General features: G+C 43.4%; 1 protein-coding gene across 2 annotated transcripts in view; it reads right to left on the reverse strand.

Moving 5' to 3' along the window:
• The window catches only part of LOC135494968 (diacylglycerol kinase delta-like), a 782762-nt gene that overhangs the window by 435605 nt on the left and 329366 nt on the right, over positions 1-17791 (reverse strand). For both annotated transcript variants that reach the window (XM_064783336.1, XM_064783337.1), the window contains one exon: positions 9994-10126. In XM_064783336.1, coding sequence (XP_064639406.1) covers positions 9994-10126 — 133 coding nt within the window. The remainder of the gene's footprint in view (positions 1-9993; positions 10127-17791) is intronic.

Genomic DNA, 17791 nt, shown 5'->3' on the forward strand with positions numbered 1-17791 from the left:
TACGATAACACCGACTGCGTCTCCTTGGCCAGGGCCTCATCGTTCTTGGCATCCCTCATAGGAGCAGACGTGAGGACTTTCGGAACGACCAACCCGGCGAGCTGCACATCATCCCTCAAGGGGATGAGTGAGACCGGGTCAGTCCCCGACGGCGATACTCTATAGTATTCTGGCCTATACGAAGGACTGTGAGGGGAAGTGGCCGTGAAGCGCTTCCCCGCCTTCGTCCAGGCTCCCGGTCCAGTCGACGGCAAAGTCGAGACCAGGGAGCGCTGGTGGCCCCCGCAGGACGGCGCCGTGTCCCTAAGCGTTGAATCGAGCCAATGAGAGGCTCTGATCAAGGCAGGGGAGGGGGGCAACTCATCGAGTGCCCGGTCCGGCACGGCAGCCAAGTCCGGCTCGTCGGCATCCCCGAAAAGATCGAAGGGAGCACGGCCGAGCGCGGGGTTGACAGGCGGGAGAGGACAATGCTCGTCCGGCACGAACTGCCGGACGAGCGCGCGAAGATCGCGCATCCCAGCCACAATGGTGGGGTCCTCTGTTCCAGAGGGGCAGTCAGCCTGAGGGGCCTGCCCGATGGAAGATTGCGACTCATCGAATTGATAGTCGACCTCCATGGGGACTTGGGGCAGCTCAAAGGCCACTGGTCTCCCGGCCTGCTGCTGAGGGGCCCTATCTGAGAGATTTTTGGTCTGCAGATGGGCAGCCAAACTCTGCAGGACCTGACGCTGCTGGGCCGTAAGGCCCGGTGCGATAGGCCGGGGATCCTGTCTGGACATACCTGGGGCAGGCAGGGATGGCGGGGGGCTACTCACCACAAAGGGGGTGGAGCTCAGACCCGCAGAGCCAGACAGGGAGGGACGGGGTCGCACCGGCGAAATCGTGGGGCGAACCCTCCCGACGTCCGGACGGACCCTAGGGTCTCTAGACCGGACGTAATGCCCCATTGTCGCACCCCTACCCCAGGGGGGTAGGTCACCTCCGTGCGAGACAAGAGGGGGCGGCAGAACAGGGGGGGTGACGCCCGAGTCTGCAGTAACCCACGGGGAGGCGGTCGACGTCCTCAGAAGGGGACGGAAATTGGGGTGAGCCGCCTGCCAGGCCTCATAACCCGATGGGATACGCCCCGTCGCCTCAGAGCGGTCAGATGTGACGGTGTAATCTGAAGAGACAGTCACAACCGAAGACACTGCCGGAGGCACATTTAACCCGGAGGAGGACGGGGGACGACCCAATGCCGCAGCAGGGGGGTCCCGACGGGGGAGGGCGGAGGAAACCCGGCCAGGTGGGGGCTTAGACGTAACTAAGGACTCCACGGCCGGTAGCCGGAGGAGTTCCTGAATCAGGAGGTCTGCCTCCAGCGGGGTATGCTCAACGCCCAGGGGATCGGGACGCAAAGCGTCCAGAGTCCCGCTCACTTCGACCCCCTGTGAAAGGGGGGAGGAGCCAATCTCCCTAGGGGGCGCCCCGATGAGGGGGTCACCGGCGCTCAACCTAGGAGAGAACTCGGGGGGCACACCTCCGAATGGAGGGTGCCCGGCCCGAGCCCCGGAGTCGGGCGCCGAAACGGCGCCAGAGCTCCGGGGGCCTTGCCCCCGCTGAGAAGAAACAGCGGAGGGGGACTTAGAAGAGGCCACACCAGACTTTCTGGGGCCTCTCCGGGTCGGCTTCTGCTTCTTCGACGGCCGAGGGGCCGGAGAAGCAGAAGGCAGCGTCCCGGCAGCGGACGAAACCGCAGTCGCAGAGTCCGACGGGGCGGACTGGCGAGCCGGGGACGAACCGGGACGGGGACTAATAATCCCCGATACACCGGCACCCGGGCACCTGAATACCCAGAAGGGTAACAGGCCCAATAAGAGGGCTGGAAAGCCCAATAATGACAAGAAGGACGCTAACAAGAGCGGCAGAGCCAGCATCTTGAGAGGCCACACAAAGAAAGTGAACAATAAGAAAAACTTGGATTTATTTGGTCACGTGACCGGAGCCTGGAGCGAGAAAAAATTTTTGGGAGAACGGCGAAGAAAAAGCGTTCTAAGTGACGAAATCAGGGAAAGATGGGTAAAGGAATAGTCTCACCCGCTTCCTGAAATCGGCAGCTCCAAACGGACGTCCGGGGGAGGATCCTTCTCAATACTGTCGCGGGGGAATCAACGCAAACAGCAACAGAAACTCGGTGCTTGTGATACAAGGCGCCGAGGAAAAAGTACTGGCAATATGGCGGCTTGCACGGTTGATGGGCTGTACAGGGGCGCCGCCTGGACGTAGCCTTGTGAACTGGCTGGTTATTTTTCTAATGTAATTAGTTAAATAATTCCTCGGGTAGATCCGATATGAGTACATATGCAAAAGTCTGACCTGGGTAGAGTATGAACGACATAAAAACGTGTTCTGACCAAGTGCTCATTCAGTCAGTCTGTATTTGTTCTAACAAGAGGCCCAAGGGCCTGGCGCTCAGCTGAGTAAGCAGATACAATTCATAGTTTAGCAATTTGACTGATACTTTTAGATAGATTTGGCAATACCAACTTGAAATGGGGGGTTAGTGGATTTAGCAAAGTGTTTGGGATGCCCTGTATGTGAAGAAGTAAGATAAATAGGTGCTTAAGAAAATTAACTTTATTGTTAAAAGATTGACCTGACCTGCAGGTGATTGGAATTTAACAAAGGCTGATTGCAATCATGGAGTAAATTATATAAGAATCACTGATTTGGCAAAGATTATTACCAGACGTCAAGATGGAAAGTGATTGTACAGTGTTGGCTGTAGCACCTGGTGACTCCAGGAGGAACATGTGAGACAGCTGGCGTGTTGCCAAATCCTGACCTACTTTCCGTCAATGCTGAATACGTCGATGAGAGCTCTCGAACTATCATTCCATGCAAAAAATGGCAATGACAACACCACTAATAACTTCAAATTATATTCCGGTTACGATAACACAACACGCATCTTCATGATCATGATCTTTCTCAAACTAACTGAATGACCTAATCGCCTTGGACGCACAACCACATATCAATCCGCCCCGACGATCGACACATCCATTCGATTCGATAACACTCGATACAGTTTGATAAATAAACGAAGTTTTCGTGCTTTTAGCTGTCAACATCAATGGCTATAATATACTCCTGCAGAATATAGAACTAATTTCCGAAGTTTCCAATAGTTTGAACACAACTCAGAACATCACCAATCAGCAAGGAGGATACCGCGGTGACGTCATATCACGTGGTCACATCCCATATTAGTGATCGCTATGGCCAATCAGATTCAGTCTACTGACAGCACCAGCACTGAACGCATCTCAACGTCCCACTGTCTGGTGCGCTCCTGTACACAAAAACACCAATAGACATGAAATATTGCAATACCTAGTATGGATTCTTCCTGTGTAAAATAAAATTTACAGAGCAGATTAACTTCCACGAATAAAAAAGACGTTTGGCGTGGTCAAAGTGCGGAAATAATGTCTCCGCTAAAATACACTACGAAATAGACTAGGTAATGCACTACGCGATACACGGTAGAGATGCAGTTGAGTTTGTTATTGTTTTTGACTTAGAAGCCTGCCCATATCATAATATATTCATGTATTCATGAAGTATGAACTCATTTCTGTCCATACAACTCTAAGAACAGTCAATTTCTCCTTTGATCATCACCGAAACCGCGATATCCGCAGAAAGATTTCGTTCTGGTGTCCGAAAATGCATGATCTTACAGGGGCGCTAACTCGACAAATAGAGGGGATCTATGGGGATCTATGGAGTTTTAGGTCCTACAGGTCTCGAACTTGTAAAATCTGTAAACATGCCTCCAAATCCCATTATGATAATGAAGAGATTGCCCCATATCTGGGAGACTGTTTTGAAACCATCGCTAGGCCTAATTTTGGAAGATCGGTGCCCGGATATTTGGTTTAAAAAACCCTATTTTTCCCCATCAAAACAGCACTTTTCATTATTCAAATGATAACTTATTGTCTGAAGACTTATTTCATAGCAGAAAAGTACTAATAACTCTGGTTTAATGCGAAAAATCTAACTTTGTTTGATGACTTGATTTTCCCTTGGCCGTGGATCGAGTTTGTTTACAATATGCAGCGCCATCTTGGAAAAGCCGTGACGTCACCGCGGTATCCTCCTTGACCAATCAGCTGGACTCAGATCTGCATAAATTACGATAAATAATGAGGTCCTCGCTTCAATTTCGCAAAGAAAGTTGACTCCATTCGAAGGTTGTTTTGACCAAATTCCGTTGAACTCATCGTTATGAGGGCATTTGAACACATTCTCGTTGCGTGAAGTTTCGTACCAAAATACATTTCCGTAAAGGCTTAAATAAGAAAATTTGTCACTTACAAAATCATCGCTCCGGTAGAAATAAAAAGGTCACCGCCATTTTCTTGATGATAGTACTCCAGGTAACCTCGACCGAGCAGTGGAGGGTCGAGCCGCCTCGTCAATTTACCCCAGACGAGCCGTTCATACAGTGAATGGACTGGCAATACCAGCAGTCCGGTATTCCCTGGTTCGAGGTTTTCATGTCAGTTCGCGGCGGGAAATTTAAAGCGGAATCATCCGGGGTCAAACAACAGTTTTGCTCACTACCGCCAACTGGTGATATAAATCGACACTAATCTATTTTATATCAAAACTTCTGTATCATGAAGACCTTTTCAACTTTATTTCAAGCTTTTATCTGCTGGAATAGAGCGTCAAAAAATTGTTTTTTCATTTACGCATTTTGCCCCCTGGGGAGCTGAATTTGAGTCGAATCGCCCAAATTTTTTTCTGTAAGCAACATTTTCTGCGGTGTTTATAAGCACGACTAGATTTGAAGTGCCTCGGTTGTATGATTACAAAATGCCAAACTTTGTCCACGGATGGATGGATGGATGGATGGATGGATGGATGGATGGATGGATGGATGGATGGATGGATGGATGGATGGACGGACACCACTCGAATAGCTATTTGACTAGCTCAGCTGACTTTGTCAGCTGAGCTAAAAATAGGCCTGGTGAAGGAATCTATGATGTCCTCCTGTATGTCACAGTTATACGTTCACCTGGGATGAGTATCATTTCCGAAGTAATACTACAGGGTGGTCCAGGAAAAGTGTCCCAAGCCAGTCGTCCAAGTGAATGGGGACACACTTCAAAACATCTTCAATTAAAATGTGCTGGCTTTTTTTGAAATATATATACATATGTCTTTAAAATATTGGCTAGACTCTTTTCCTAGGCCACCGCTTAGTTAATGTTCATTAACACAACAACTGTCGTTTTTCAGGCTGTGACTGAACTACAGAAAGAGGTGTGCAGAATCATCCGAGCTGGAGAAATATGTCAGAATGAAGAACCACCACCCCACTTTCAAGTGCCTATGAACATCCGGACAAGCAGGAAGCCATCAACAGATATCGGAGTAAAAAACGCTACGTGGAGCATGTGGGGAAATAACGTGTGGGACTTGCATAATCTAGTGTAAACTGTATGTGGTGGGAGCAAATTTGGTTGGACGATCATAGAAATCTGGGGTCATGACGAAGCTTTCACAACTTGCATGCCCTTGGGTCTAGTCATCCAGTCGGCCATCTTGAATGCAAAATCAGCCATTATCGAACTTGACCTTGATATTCATGCGATAGACGTGCACACCAAATATGAAATGTCTAAGTGAACTCGTTCAGAATGTAGAGAGGTCACAAGGCATTATCAAGTTTTACAACAAAATGGCCGCCATTCGGCCAACTTGAATGCGAAATCAGCCATTATCGAACTTGGCCTTGATATTCACCCGATACACGTGCACACCAAATATGCAATGTCTAGGCGAACTCGTTCAGAATGTAGAGAGGTCACAAGGCATTTGCAAGTTTTATAACAAAATGGCCGGCAGTCGGCCATCTTGAGTGCGAAATCAGCCATTATGAAACTTGGCTTTGATATTCACCCGATACATGTGGACACCAAATATGAAATGTCTAGGCGAACTTGTTCAGAATGTAGAGAGGTCACAAGGCATTTGCAAGTTTTACAATAAAATGGCCGACAGTCGGCCAACTTGAGTGCGAAATCAGCCATTATCGAACTTTGCCTTGATATTCACGAGATACACGTGCACACCAAATATGAAATGTCTAGGCGAACTCGTTCAGAATGTAGAGAGGTCACAAGGGATTTGCAAGTTTTACAAACAAATGGCCGACAGTCGGCCATCATGAGTGTGAAATCAGCCTTTTGCACTTAGCCCTGATATTCACCCAATACACGTGGACACTAAATATGAAATGTCTAGGCGAACTCATTCAGAATGTAGAGAGGTCACAAGAGTGTGACATACAGACGGTCGGACAGACAATACTGATAAAAACAATATATCCGAACTTTCTCTGAAAGTGCGGATATGAGGATGGCAGAACCACAAGGTCATCCCGCCCCAGAAACCCCCAACATCGCCGAATACCTCATCAATATCATTACTATCATAATCGGCGGCAAGAAATTGGCTGTAAGCAGACGACGAAGTGCTGCAATCGCTACAAATTTATGAAGAATCCCTACTTTCACCACATGCATTCGCCATGTTTGGTTCTGATTTTCTGAGATGATGTCACCAACACTTTTTTTGTTTTTTTGTTTTTTCCCCCTGGTGGCCAAGTTCAGAATCAAACTCGGCTGATTCTTCAATGCAACACAGTCAGTTGGCCGCGCCCCCATTCGCAGCGCTCAAAAAGCGTTTCTCTCTGCGTTGCACTGCTACTGTCACCTATCGGTAAAAATGTTGTACTTACTCGCACCATATTTGTGGCAGAGACTAAAACCTCTGTAGCATGCACGACTGTTCGGGGAGAGCGATTGATCAAAGATGGCGAAATTGTTAGTTATTGAAAGAAAAAATTGGTGTTTATTTCATCAAATTCCAAGCAAAATCAACAGAGTTTGATCAATTTTTCGAAAGATGATATTTTCGCAATCTTCGCTGAACATACCTCACTCAAAGATATTTTCCCACTTTGCGACGATATTTGGTAAATTGATTTTTTGCGGAATGGTTGACCAATCCTAAATGAATTCATATCTTTTAAAACATTTGAGCACCCGGTTTCCTAAATATTTCTTTTTTGGCACTTAATTTGGTGATTTTTCGAAAAAATCTCATTAACATTTATGACGTTTTGGATCACGTGATGTTAATCAAGCAGTTTTTTGCGGCAATTGCGTGCACAACGCGATATTGTAAAACATTTTAATGCACAGCGTGTCTCAAAAAAATTGTGGTTAAAAGTGAGAATGGCATGATGGTAGCCAGTTTGAGTTCTGTTGATGAATATGCTTAGTCTGACTATAATTTCTACAACTTGTGGCCAAATGACCAGATGATTTTGAGCCTTTTGATAAAGCTACAGGTAGAATAGTCATCAGACATGTCAGAGTGACAGTGACTGAGCGAGTGTTATGTTAATGTTATGAGACTGGAGGTATGTCATGTGTTCCACCATATCGTCATTGATATTAACCAGGAATACTATCGATTTGTGTGGATGTGCTCAAAGAGTAAAGCCTGAGCCATGATGCTTCACTTCCGAAAAGATCCAGGTGACTGAGATGTCTACTACTACTACTGTTGGGCAATCCGGCTGATTCTTCAGAAATTTCTCTGTATATCCTCTGTGAAAATAAACTTTCTCATAATGATATATCTCTTCTTTGTTTGGTAATTTTAGTTGCCTATGTTTAGGCACTTTTTTGCCAGATTTGCCTGTAAAAGGCTGCCATAGATCAGGAAAAGAAATCATATACACATTACAATGTGGCTCTTCACGGTCCAAAACACCAGGGCCTACTACGTGACATGGCTCAATAATAGGCATTGTCTGGTAATTTTGGACGACCTTTGGATGGATAGTTTATTTTCCCTGACCCTGGCCTGGGTCTGAACGGGCTTCCAAGCCATCAATGATGCTTATAAAGCCGGGAATAGCCTCATCAGTACCCCCACAAGAGTTATTTTGTGCCAGACATCGCGCACAGAACTTGCCATCATCTCATTTTTAGAGTTGCTGTATCAGTAAAAGATAATACCAAAAAGCTGATAAAGTATGTAATTTGAGCAGCATGACCAATGCCAGTGTTAAAGGTGTAAACTTAACCTATTACAGGACATCTTCCTGCAAGATTGTGATTGGTTTAACTTGAAGTTTGTCATCAATTTGTCTGTTGTAATTGTACATCCATGATGTTGTCATTCAGGAAAAATCTGCTTTATCTTTCAGCTAATACTTTCACTTCTCCAGTCAATCGGGTTTGATGAACAAGTCAAGCTGTTACATGGTGTAAACAATCATTAGCAAATAACGTCACGAATGAAAATAAGTTTGATTCCCCCCACTTGAAAAGTTCAACAGCACCACTTGCAAGAATTTGAATTTGGCATTGTGTTTTACACCCTTCAACAATTGACTGTCTGTTTGTTATTGGTGTTCTTGTTTCAATGTTAGCGTTTCACTGTTAAAGAGTTTCAAGATGCAGAAGAGAGGATTAGTCTTTAATGTTAAGTTTCTTCTTTGCATCATTTTGTCATTAAATTTGGGCAATGGTGGTCTCATGAAAGGAGGGATGGGACGGCAGGATGGGCTATTGGACAAGTTTTCATAATCAGTATTCTAGAACTCGTTTTGTAGCGATGGTGGCGATCCTAGTGTTCGGGCCTCTTCGGCTCAACTTCGGGTGTGGTCGGAACCTAAATCCGGCTGCAACATTTTCTGACAAAAATCAGAGGCAATTTAAACGTATTTTCCAGCCGTGCGACGGAAATAATCATTTTTACTATCGTTTTATTCAGTCAAAGATACATATAACAATAAATATCAGTCGTTACTTCCGAGCACGCGTGACGTTTTGATGAGTTACGTGCATTTATTCAACAAAATTACGTGAAAAAATTGCAAATTTTCGGGCGACGACCGCTGTTCAAAGTCACGTAAACAGCAAACCTCAGGACTTTTTACAATTTTTTCTTAATGAAACTACTAATTAATGTTTCATCTAGAATAATATGTTCAGTTTACATGTCATTCAGATTTTGGCAAGTTTAGGATCGATTTCTGACCTCATATTTTTCACGCCTAAATGTACACGATAATGAGCTCGTAATTATATGCAGTGAAGTCGTAATTATATGCAGAGAGAATTATGCAGAAATGGGGGCGCGGCCAACTGACTGAACATGCCTTTTGCCCGCCCTTTATTAGCACACCAAATTCCTTGCCAAAATATTTTGTTGTTGAAAAATTACAGATTGGAAAGGAAAACTTGCCTCTAGAGAGCGGCGATCAGCCAACGGCATGACGTTTTGCCTCTACTGGCCAGACCTGGAATCAGACCGGGATGATTTTTGGCGAGACTCATCTTCAGGTGTCCTTCACTCCTTCCACTGAATTTAGATAGGATTGTTTCTGTCGTTTAGAAGCTACAGGGTTGAAACGAGCCCAAACCTGATGCCATGTACTATTTCCATGTCCCCCCCCCCCCCACACAGGCTCCGGGTGACAACTATAGTCGTGATTCGGCCCATGCAGGAACTGGAACCAGATGCCAGCCAGCCGCCACTCTATAATATCTCTGTTAAAGCAGGGAAGTAAGAAATCAACTGCCTTTGAAATTAACACGGATAAAGCCGTTTTATCAAAACAAAGACAAACGCTACAATGACCACTGCCCTGGACGAAATATTAAGTATCTAATGCAGTATTGCAATAATCCATATCAAATCCTAACAGGATACAAACCATGCACTGACCAAAGTTTCTGTGGAACTATAGTCGTGATTCGGCCCAAGCAGGAACCAGAATCTGGACTCCATCAGCCCCCACTCTAACACCTCCCTGCTAAGGCAGAGAAATAAAGATAAATACTCGAACTGTGAAAGCAAATATTCAACATCTAGAAGTATCAAGAGTATTCATTTACACCTTGTACATACCTTCACAGGAGAGGCCATGTGACGTGACCCCTGACAGGGCCTCCTTGCATACATTACAGTAAGTCGGTCGTGCGTGTGAACATGCATACCAGTTGTGTTGCCCTGAAAGCATGTCACGATGCTCTACCTTGGGCTGAAATGAGATAGGAGAGAGTCAAGGACATACTGGGAGTAGGATCAGAACAGAAAGAAAGTTAACGCCAAGGACATATACAATGGGGTCAATTCTTGACTAAATGCTACTTCTGAAAATTAAACGATGTAATTTTAACCACTGTCGAAATGGTGGCATGCATCCATCCCCTCTCAGCCTAAGCCTTCAGACTTATAATCTCATCCTGGTTGTTGATACAAGCAAACAATAGAAAGCATGATAACACTTCCGCAAGATACATTTTAAATAAGAGAAACGCAAGGCGTGGCATATGCCGCCGTAAGCACATTGAGTTGGTGTATTAGGAAATTAAAGTGTTTTTCAGACAACCCCGGGCAGCTGGTGTCATAGCTGACTGGGTTTAGTTGACATCGTGAAAGAGTTATTGGTCTGTAATGCCTGTTTATCTTTTTCTACCCACATAAAAAGTTACATAGATATTACTCATAGTGTTCTCGTTAAAATGAGCGGAAACGAAAAGTTTACAGACGGCTAATTGATGCACAAACGGCCCGACGCACGGACCGGGCGAACATACATCGGTAGAACATAATGCCTCCGCAAAGCATTAGGAATTGGCGGGGGCATAAAAATGAATTTGATCAAAAAAATGGTTCCTCGCAATTGACGGAAACTGATTTCAAGCACACTGCCCTGGTGGCAATATTGACAATCGGAACAAGCCAGTTTTCAAAAGGAACCTTCTTCCCGTCACCCCCAACGCAAATACCAAAAATAAATTTGATTCGACGAACAGTTCTCCTCGAAATTGATGGAAACTGATTTCAAGCCCACCGCCCTGGTGGCCATATTGACAATCGGAACGAGCCTGTTTTCAAAATGAATCTTCTTCCCGTCACCCCCAACGCAAATACCAAAAATAAATTTGATTGGACGAACGGTTCTCCTCGAAATTGATGGAAACTGATTTCAAGCCCACCGCCCTGGTGGCCATATTGACAATCGAAACGAGCCTTCCTCTATTCACCCCCAACGTACATACAAATGAAATGGCCAGGGCCATTGCGCTCAACTGTCGATATGAAAGGGAGAGTTTGAGAAAGAACAGGGGTTAATCATGTAATAGTTGTAGGATGGTGTGGTTTGTCTTGAAAAAGTGGAGTTGGTCATATTTTTTTCCGCGTGCACATGTTACTGACGTTGGAATAAGGTGAATCGTTCTTTGTGGGAGAAGCTGAGAGATGTTTTCTGGCAAATTAAAACGGGTTTATATGTGTCTTAGCTATGCGGTGACTATTGAAAATAAACAGCGCATTTGGACACACCAATTCGCCACGTCAACAATAAAGCCTGCCCTGGCCAAGGTTACTAAATAGGGTTGTAAATAAGAAGAGTAAGATAATCAATTTAGTCAACTCATACTCCCGGTCAAGCATAGGCCCTACCCATCAGCAGATAGCGAATATATCCATGGCAAGGCATAGGCCTAGGCCTACTCAGCTCAGTACTCGAAATGAAAATTGGGTTGTGGGGCCTAATTACTTATTACAAAAGATTTGCTTACAATCACAAGATTACCTATTACCATCACTCACAAAAATGGTTGTTTGAGCACTCGTGACACGTTTACAAAAGTTAAAGCAACTATTTTTAGTGGATGTTTACCCAATGAGTAGCATCTGGGTCATTATAAGCCGTTAACATGAGTTTAAAAGCGCATAGTGTAACAAAAGGTTCCGGCTTGACGCTAATCTCTGATGACGGCATCCGCCATTTTGACGTATTCTCGAAACTTCGGGATCGTCAAATGGAATGGACATCACATAACTTCTGACACACACTGATACAATTCATCATTTTATTGTTCTTTAGCAGAATTATTACGCCACCCGTATTGGCAGGGTAGCTTGAACACAACTGCGCTTTGCATTGACCAATATTCCCTATTCCAAACCGAAGAACAACCAAACAAGTTTGTCATTTTACCTTCCAATCATAGTCAAAATTTTCTGAAACAATCGGCAATGAGAACAAACTAATAATTTTAAAACAATCACAAGAATGTAATCAACACATACCACCTGGTCTGAAGAGCGGATGATCGATTTATACCATTGATTGAAGGTGATTTAATTCCTTGTCGTCACGCTTCAAACTTATAAAATGGCTGTCGTCTATACCTGTAGTATGCAGCTCTCGCGGCGCAGAACAACACTGCACATCTGGGATACCGACAGATTGCCTCGAACCGCGAAATTCAAAACTGCTGGCAATGTGCCAACTAACAATTTTGCCCAATACCGCCAACTAGTGATGTGAAACATAACTAATATATTTGATATCGAAAACTCTATATCATGCAGACCTCAAAAACTTCATTTCAAACTTCAATCTGCTGGAATAAAGCAAAAGGAGTTTTTTAACCTTGACCTACTTATAACTGAACTGTGGGTCACACCGACCTAAATCTGTGTCAGCATATAGATATGCATAATATGTGTCTACATATTAAATTTAGAGAGTCAATGACCAATAGTAAAGAAACGTGCCACTAAAATTTTTTTTCGAGTTCGACCTATGTGACCTTGAAATGCAGGTCAAATCAAAAACCTGTGTGATATATGATGTACCTTTATTAGATACTGCCACCATAAAATGTGCATCACTCTAGCTTTAACCATAACCTTCAAAATGACAAAAATAGGTTGTCAAAGACCGCCCCCTATATGGCAGACCAGCAGTCAAATTGCGCTGATTTTCATTCTGAAGGAAGGTCTTGTCTAGGGGTACCCACACACCAAGTATGAACTTTCTGGGTCAAATGGTTAAGAAACGTGCCACTATTTTGTAAAAAATTAACGACGGACGACGACGACGAACGCCAGATGCTGCAGTATTGTATAAGCTCACCTGACAGGCGAGCTAAAACTGAATTTGATCAGACGACTGGTTTTCCTCGAAATTGACGGAAACTGATTTCAAGCACATCGCCCTGGTGGCCATATTGACAATCGGAACAAGCCTGTTTTCGAAAGGCACCTTCCTCTAGTCACCCCCAACGTACATACCAAAAATGAATTTGATCCTACGAACTGTTCTCCTAGAAATTGACAGAAACTGATTTCAAGCACGCCGCCCTGGGGGCCATATTGACAATCTGAACAAGCCTGTTTTCAAAAGAAACATTCCTCTAGTCACCCCCAACATACACACCAAAAATGAATTTGATCGGACAAACAGTTTTCCTCGAAATTGACAGAAACCAATTTCAAACACGCCGCCCTGGAGGCCATAATGAGAACCAAAACGAGACCGTTTTCGAAAGGAACCTTCCTTAGGTAAAGGTCAACCAACAAAAACAAGTTTTGTGGTTATCGCTAAAAGCGTTCTCCTTAAAATGAGCAGAAACGAAAAGTTTACAGACGCCCGACGCTTCACGCTTCACGCCAGCCGCCTGACGCCTGGCGCCCTACGGACGTCGGTTAAACATAATGCCTCGGCAATGCTTTACGCATTGGCAGAGGCATAAAACTATTCCTCAATTTATGAGTTACCATTGATATAAACCAATGGATTCAGTACATTCGAATGATGTGCAAGGGTTCCAATCTTAACACAACTCTGGCCTTTGAGCTTTCTATCCAGAAATATCATCAGGTTTTGTTTTCAGCAAAAGTGCCTTGTTGCCAAATCATGAATTGAATCGGGCCAATTTTCAGAAAAGAACAGTGTCTTTCTTATATCTATTACCTCAAAGCAGTGTCACTATAGAGCATATGAGGGGTTCAGGCGCAAAACCCAGTAAGTCCACAATACCCCTATTGTTTTAAAACAAGAATTTTTGTTTGGGAGTAGGTTCATTGGTTACTGGTTTACTCTCATTGTAATCAAATAGTTATTGGGTGGTAAACAAAAGGCCAGAATTTCAAAAATTAACCTTTATTATGAAAACTAGTTATTAAGCAATTTTGATTGATATTGTCGGCAAAACTCTGTAAGTCCAAATGCGTTATTTTTGCAAAATTCAGTAAGTCCAAAAAATATGTATTTGCAAAACCTATCACTGGAAAAATACCCATGAAAATATAACAGAACACAGCACAGTTAGCAATGTACTCAAATTGGATTAATAAAAGAGCAAATTCCTGTCTGTGAATAGTTTTGAATGTTAGTGTTTTTTGCCAGGAGTCTACAGACCAGAAACTACCGACTGTCCGTCACTTGGGAGGCCAAGCCATCCTGCTGTGATAAGTGAATGAAATCAGTACTGGATACCTCAGAAAATTTCTGCACAATTTAATTCAATGCCTCCCATAAAGCCAAACTTTTAAAATCCAATTTATTCATCTTAATTTTGCGTAAATTCAGCAGAAATTGACAAAAAAAACGCTCTTCTACAGCGAAAGCCTTGCGAACGTGGGCGCCGCCATTTGTGCGTCATGTGACATGCAGTTCATCAGTGATTGGCTTTCAGGGACTTACATGTTTCTGCAACAATATGGTGGTGGCGTTTACTGGGTTTTGCAAACAAACTGGGTTTAAGGTAGGCATTTACGATGGGACTTACGGGATTTTGCAACAATATGATTTGACTAACGTCATCTACATGCCAAAAGCTGTACATTGGTACAGCTATCTCATTTTTCATAGGAATGGCGTTTACAGGGTTTTGCGCCTGAACCCCTCATATATCGTAAGTCAATGGACTAATATTTGACCAAAAGAAATTTGACCTCTTTGATTTTGGAGATAAGGGCAAGCCAAGAACCCATCTGGTATACATGCATCATGCGTCCCGAGTAGATATACTAACCATATTCATCATGAAATTACGCTGAGTTATATAGGAGGAATAGCAATTTTCCTGTTCCCAGCAAAAGCCCCTAGTCGTGAAAACGTAATCAGGATCAGACAATTTTTACATAGCAAACTATGAACTTTGCACTTTGACCTCTGTGATTTGGAAAGGTAAAAGCCCATTTGATATATCACGTATCCGCAGTAGATACACTCACCATACAAACTTTATTGCATTCCATTGAGCTGAAAAGGAGGAATTGCATTCAGCAAAAGCCCGCTAGTGGTGAAACCAGAATTGGATTGGGCAAATTTTTAACACATGTAGCAAATATCACCTACGGCTATGCTACACATTAACTGCATTTGAAAAGAAAGTTTTAAGTTAGAGTGTTTAGTGTTGACGGAAACACAGAGAAGGGAACCCTGACAGACCGATAGATAAATGCCAGCAAGCCCTCTCCTCCGGCAATGGTGGTTTCCAAGGTGCCAAAAACAAAAGCATCATATAATTTGGACTAGATTCACAAAGTTCGGTTCACCTTATTTTATTTCACCCAGTATAAGAAATAACGGTTATCTTGTTAACTGGTTGTCTGATGATATGTAGTGAAGATCTACGGAGTTTTAAAGGATACCGATTTCACGTTTCCATGACGATGTCGACTGGCTCCCACACATACTGTCATATGATTACAATGATGTGTTAACCCTTTCAAATTTGAAAGTCATCAAATTGTGAATATTTAAACAAGGTAAACGATCAATACAAGCAAACAATCTTCACCAAGCCCCAGGTGAGCGGGACATCGGCTACTACTTACTATTCTTAGGCTGAGTAAAGGCCTGAACCCACTGATGCGATTTGTCGCTTTGCAAAAATCGCTGCGATATTCTGCTATGACAAGTCGCCACCTGTCGAATTACGTCACCTGTTCCCACTCAGGCATTATCTCTAGTGATTGACATCAAGGATGCATAAAGCTCATTTAGACACGTTGCACAGACCGCTTGAGATTATGTCTTCACACGACTCAGATTCCCTTTTTACCGCCTGGCGCGCCACACAGACAATGAACCTTCGTTGGTGTTATTGATCGTTCCCATAGGTTATGCCGTGTCACATTGCGGGCATATATGCACTGTGGATTGGGAATATAGGCCCATATTGGGATTGAACATGTCCATTCTTTTGCGAGTGAACAACACGGAAGCAATGTCTGAGGCGAAATTAATTCAAGAGGTTCATCAACGGGAACTACTCTGGGATCCCTAAACTGATGATTATCATAACAAGCACGAACCTGTAATTTGTTGCTTAAAAGTCAGGTTTTATATACATGTACATGTCAATTTGATGTTGCAAGTGAAAATACAAGTTACTTGTATTTTCATTTTCAATATTCATAAGAAATTGTCTTCTGAAATAATGACAGCGTGCGAATAAACGCGATTGACCGCTGCGAAATGAGGACTACAAAGGCCTACATGACCAAAAAGGAATATCCAATGGAGACTCAGGGCATCGTGCCAGGTCACAAGGCTGTTACGCCATAACGCCACACTACACAAGGGCATACCCTATGGATACGCGGCCTTAACAGGCAGTGGTATGCCCCATCATCCACCCTCATTTTGATCCAGGGCCTGGTCCATATTCTCTTTGGTTATTTCGCCGCCTCTTCCGTCTCTCAACAATGACAGCTAAAATTGCTGCAGAAGCACTCAAAACACATCTTCTCTCCTTGGAATCATCCATTTTCCCTCCAAAATACCTATTTCCCTTTGTTCCCACTAAAAAGTTTGCAACAATTTACCAACATGTTGTAAAAATGTTGCTAATTTCTTGCAATTTTGTTGCTAGTGAACACAGGGCCTTGAAGGGCTTGTTGCAAAATTGTTGTAAAAATGTTGGTAAAATGTTGGTAAAATGTTGGTAAAATGTTGGTAAAATGTTGGTAAAATGTTGCTAATATTTTACTAGTGTACACCCTGCTTAAGTCAAGTGAAACTCTTTAACAAACCTTAGCAGAATGCCACCATTGAAATGTTGATAATAATGATAGCAAGTAAAAACTTTAAACAGATAGACTTGATTTTTTTAACCAACTGCCACATGCGCTTTTCTTTATTTAGTAAATTTTGAGGTAAGTATTACAGAATGAAATACTTCAATACTAGAATTGCCTGGCTCTTCTGATGATTGCACTGGTGAACACCGAAGTCGATGGGATGTGCAAAGTCATAGCTCGATCCTCTCTCTTGGTCATCTTTGAGATGTAGTCACCAAATATGTTCAAATGCAGCTGCAGATCATTCCTGTCCTGCAAAACATGATGAGGAGATAACATTTTAATTTTGATAGAATAGGTAAGCTAGCCAAGTTTTATATCAAATACAAGGCCAACAACAACTGATAAGGCGCTAGGGCCGAATGATCAAGGAAGTTCATTGATATGATTGGGAATACATTGTGATAAGAGTGATGAATCGGCCCCGTTTGAAGCATTGTGCTATGTACAGTGTGCAAGTGTCAGTGTGTATCATATCGCATTTACTGTTTGTTGACATTTCAAATCGCTGGCGTCGATCCTCAATTACACTGTTTATGTACATTGGCAACCTTACCCGATGATATCAGAACGATGTTTATTATTGTCTTGTTTATTCACATTAGTTCTGCTATGTGACAAGAGTTATTTGTTGAGAAATCCATGATTTAAAGCCGGACTTTGACATCGTTTCTCAGACCAACCAAGCTGCATTTCGCAGATCGTTTTTCAACGATCGTCGACGAACTATTTCAAATTAATCACATCCAATTAAACAATCCAAGCCTTCCCTAATGTCATCAACATGCAATAACACAAGCAGCCAAATATTATC

Source organism: Lineus longissimus, chromosome 10, assembly GCF_910592395.1.
Source record: "Lineus longissimus chromosome 10, tnLinLong1.2, whole genome shotgun sequence".
In the NCBI taxonomy this organism is placed as follows: domain Eukaryota; kingdom Metazoa; phylum Nemertea; class Pilidiophora; order Heteronemertea; family Lineidae; genus Lineus; species Lineus longissimus.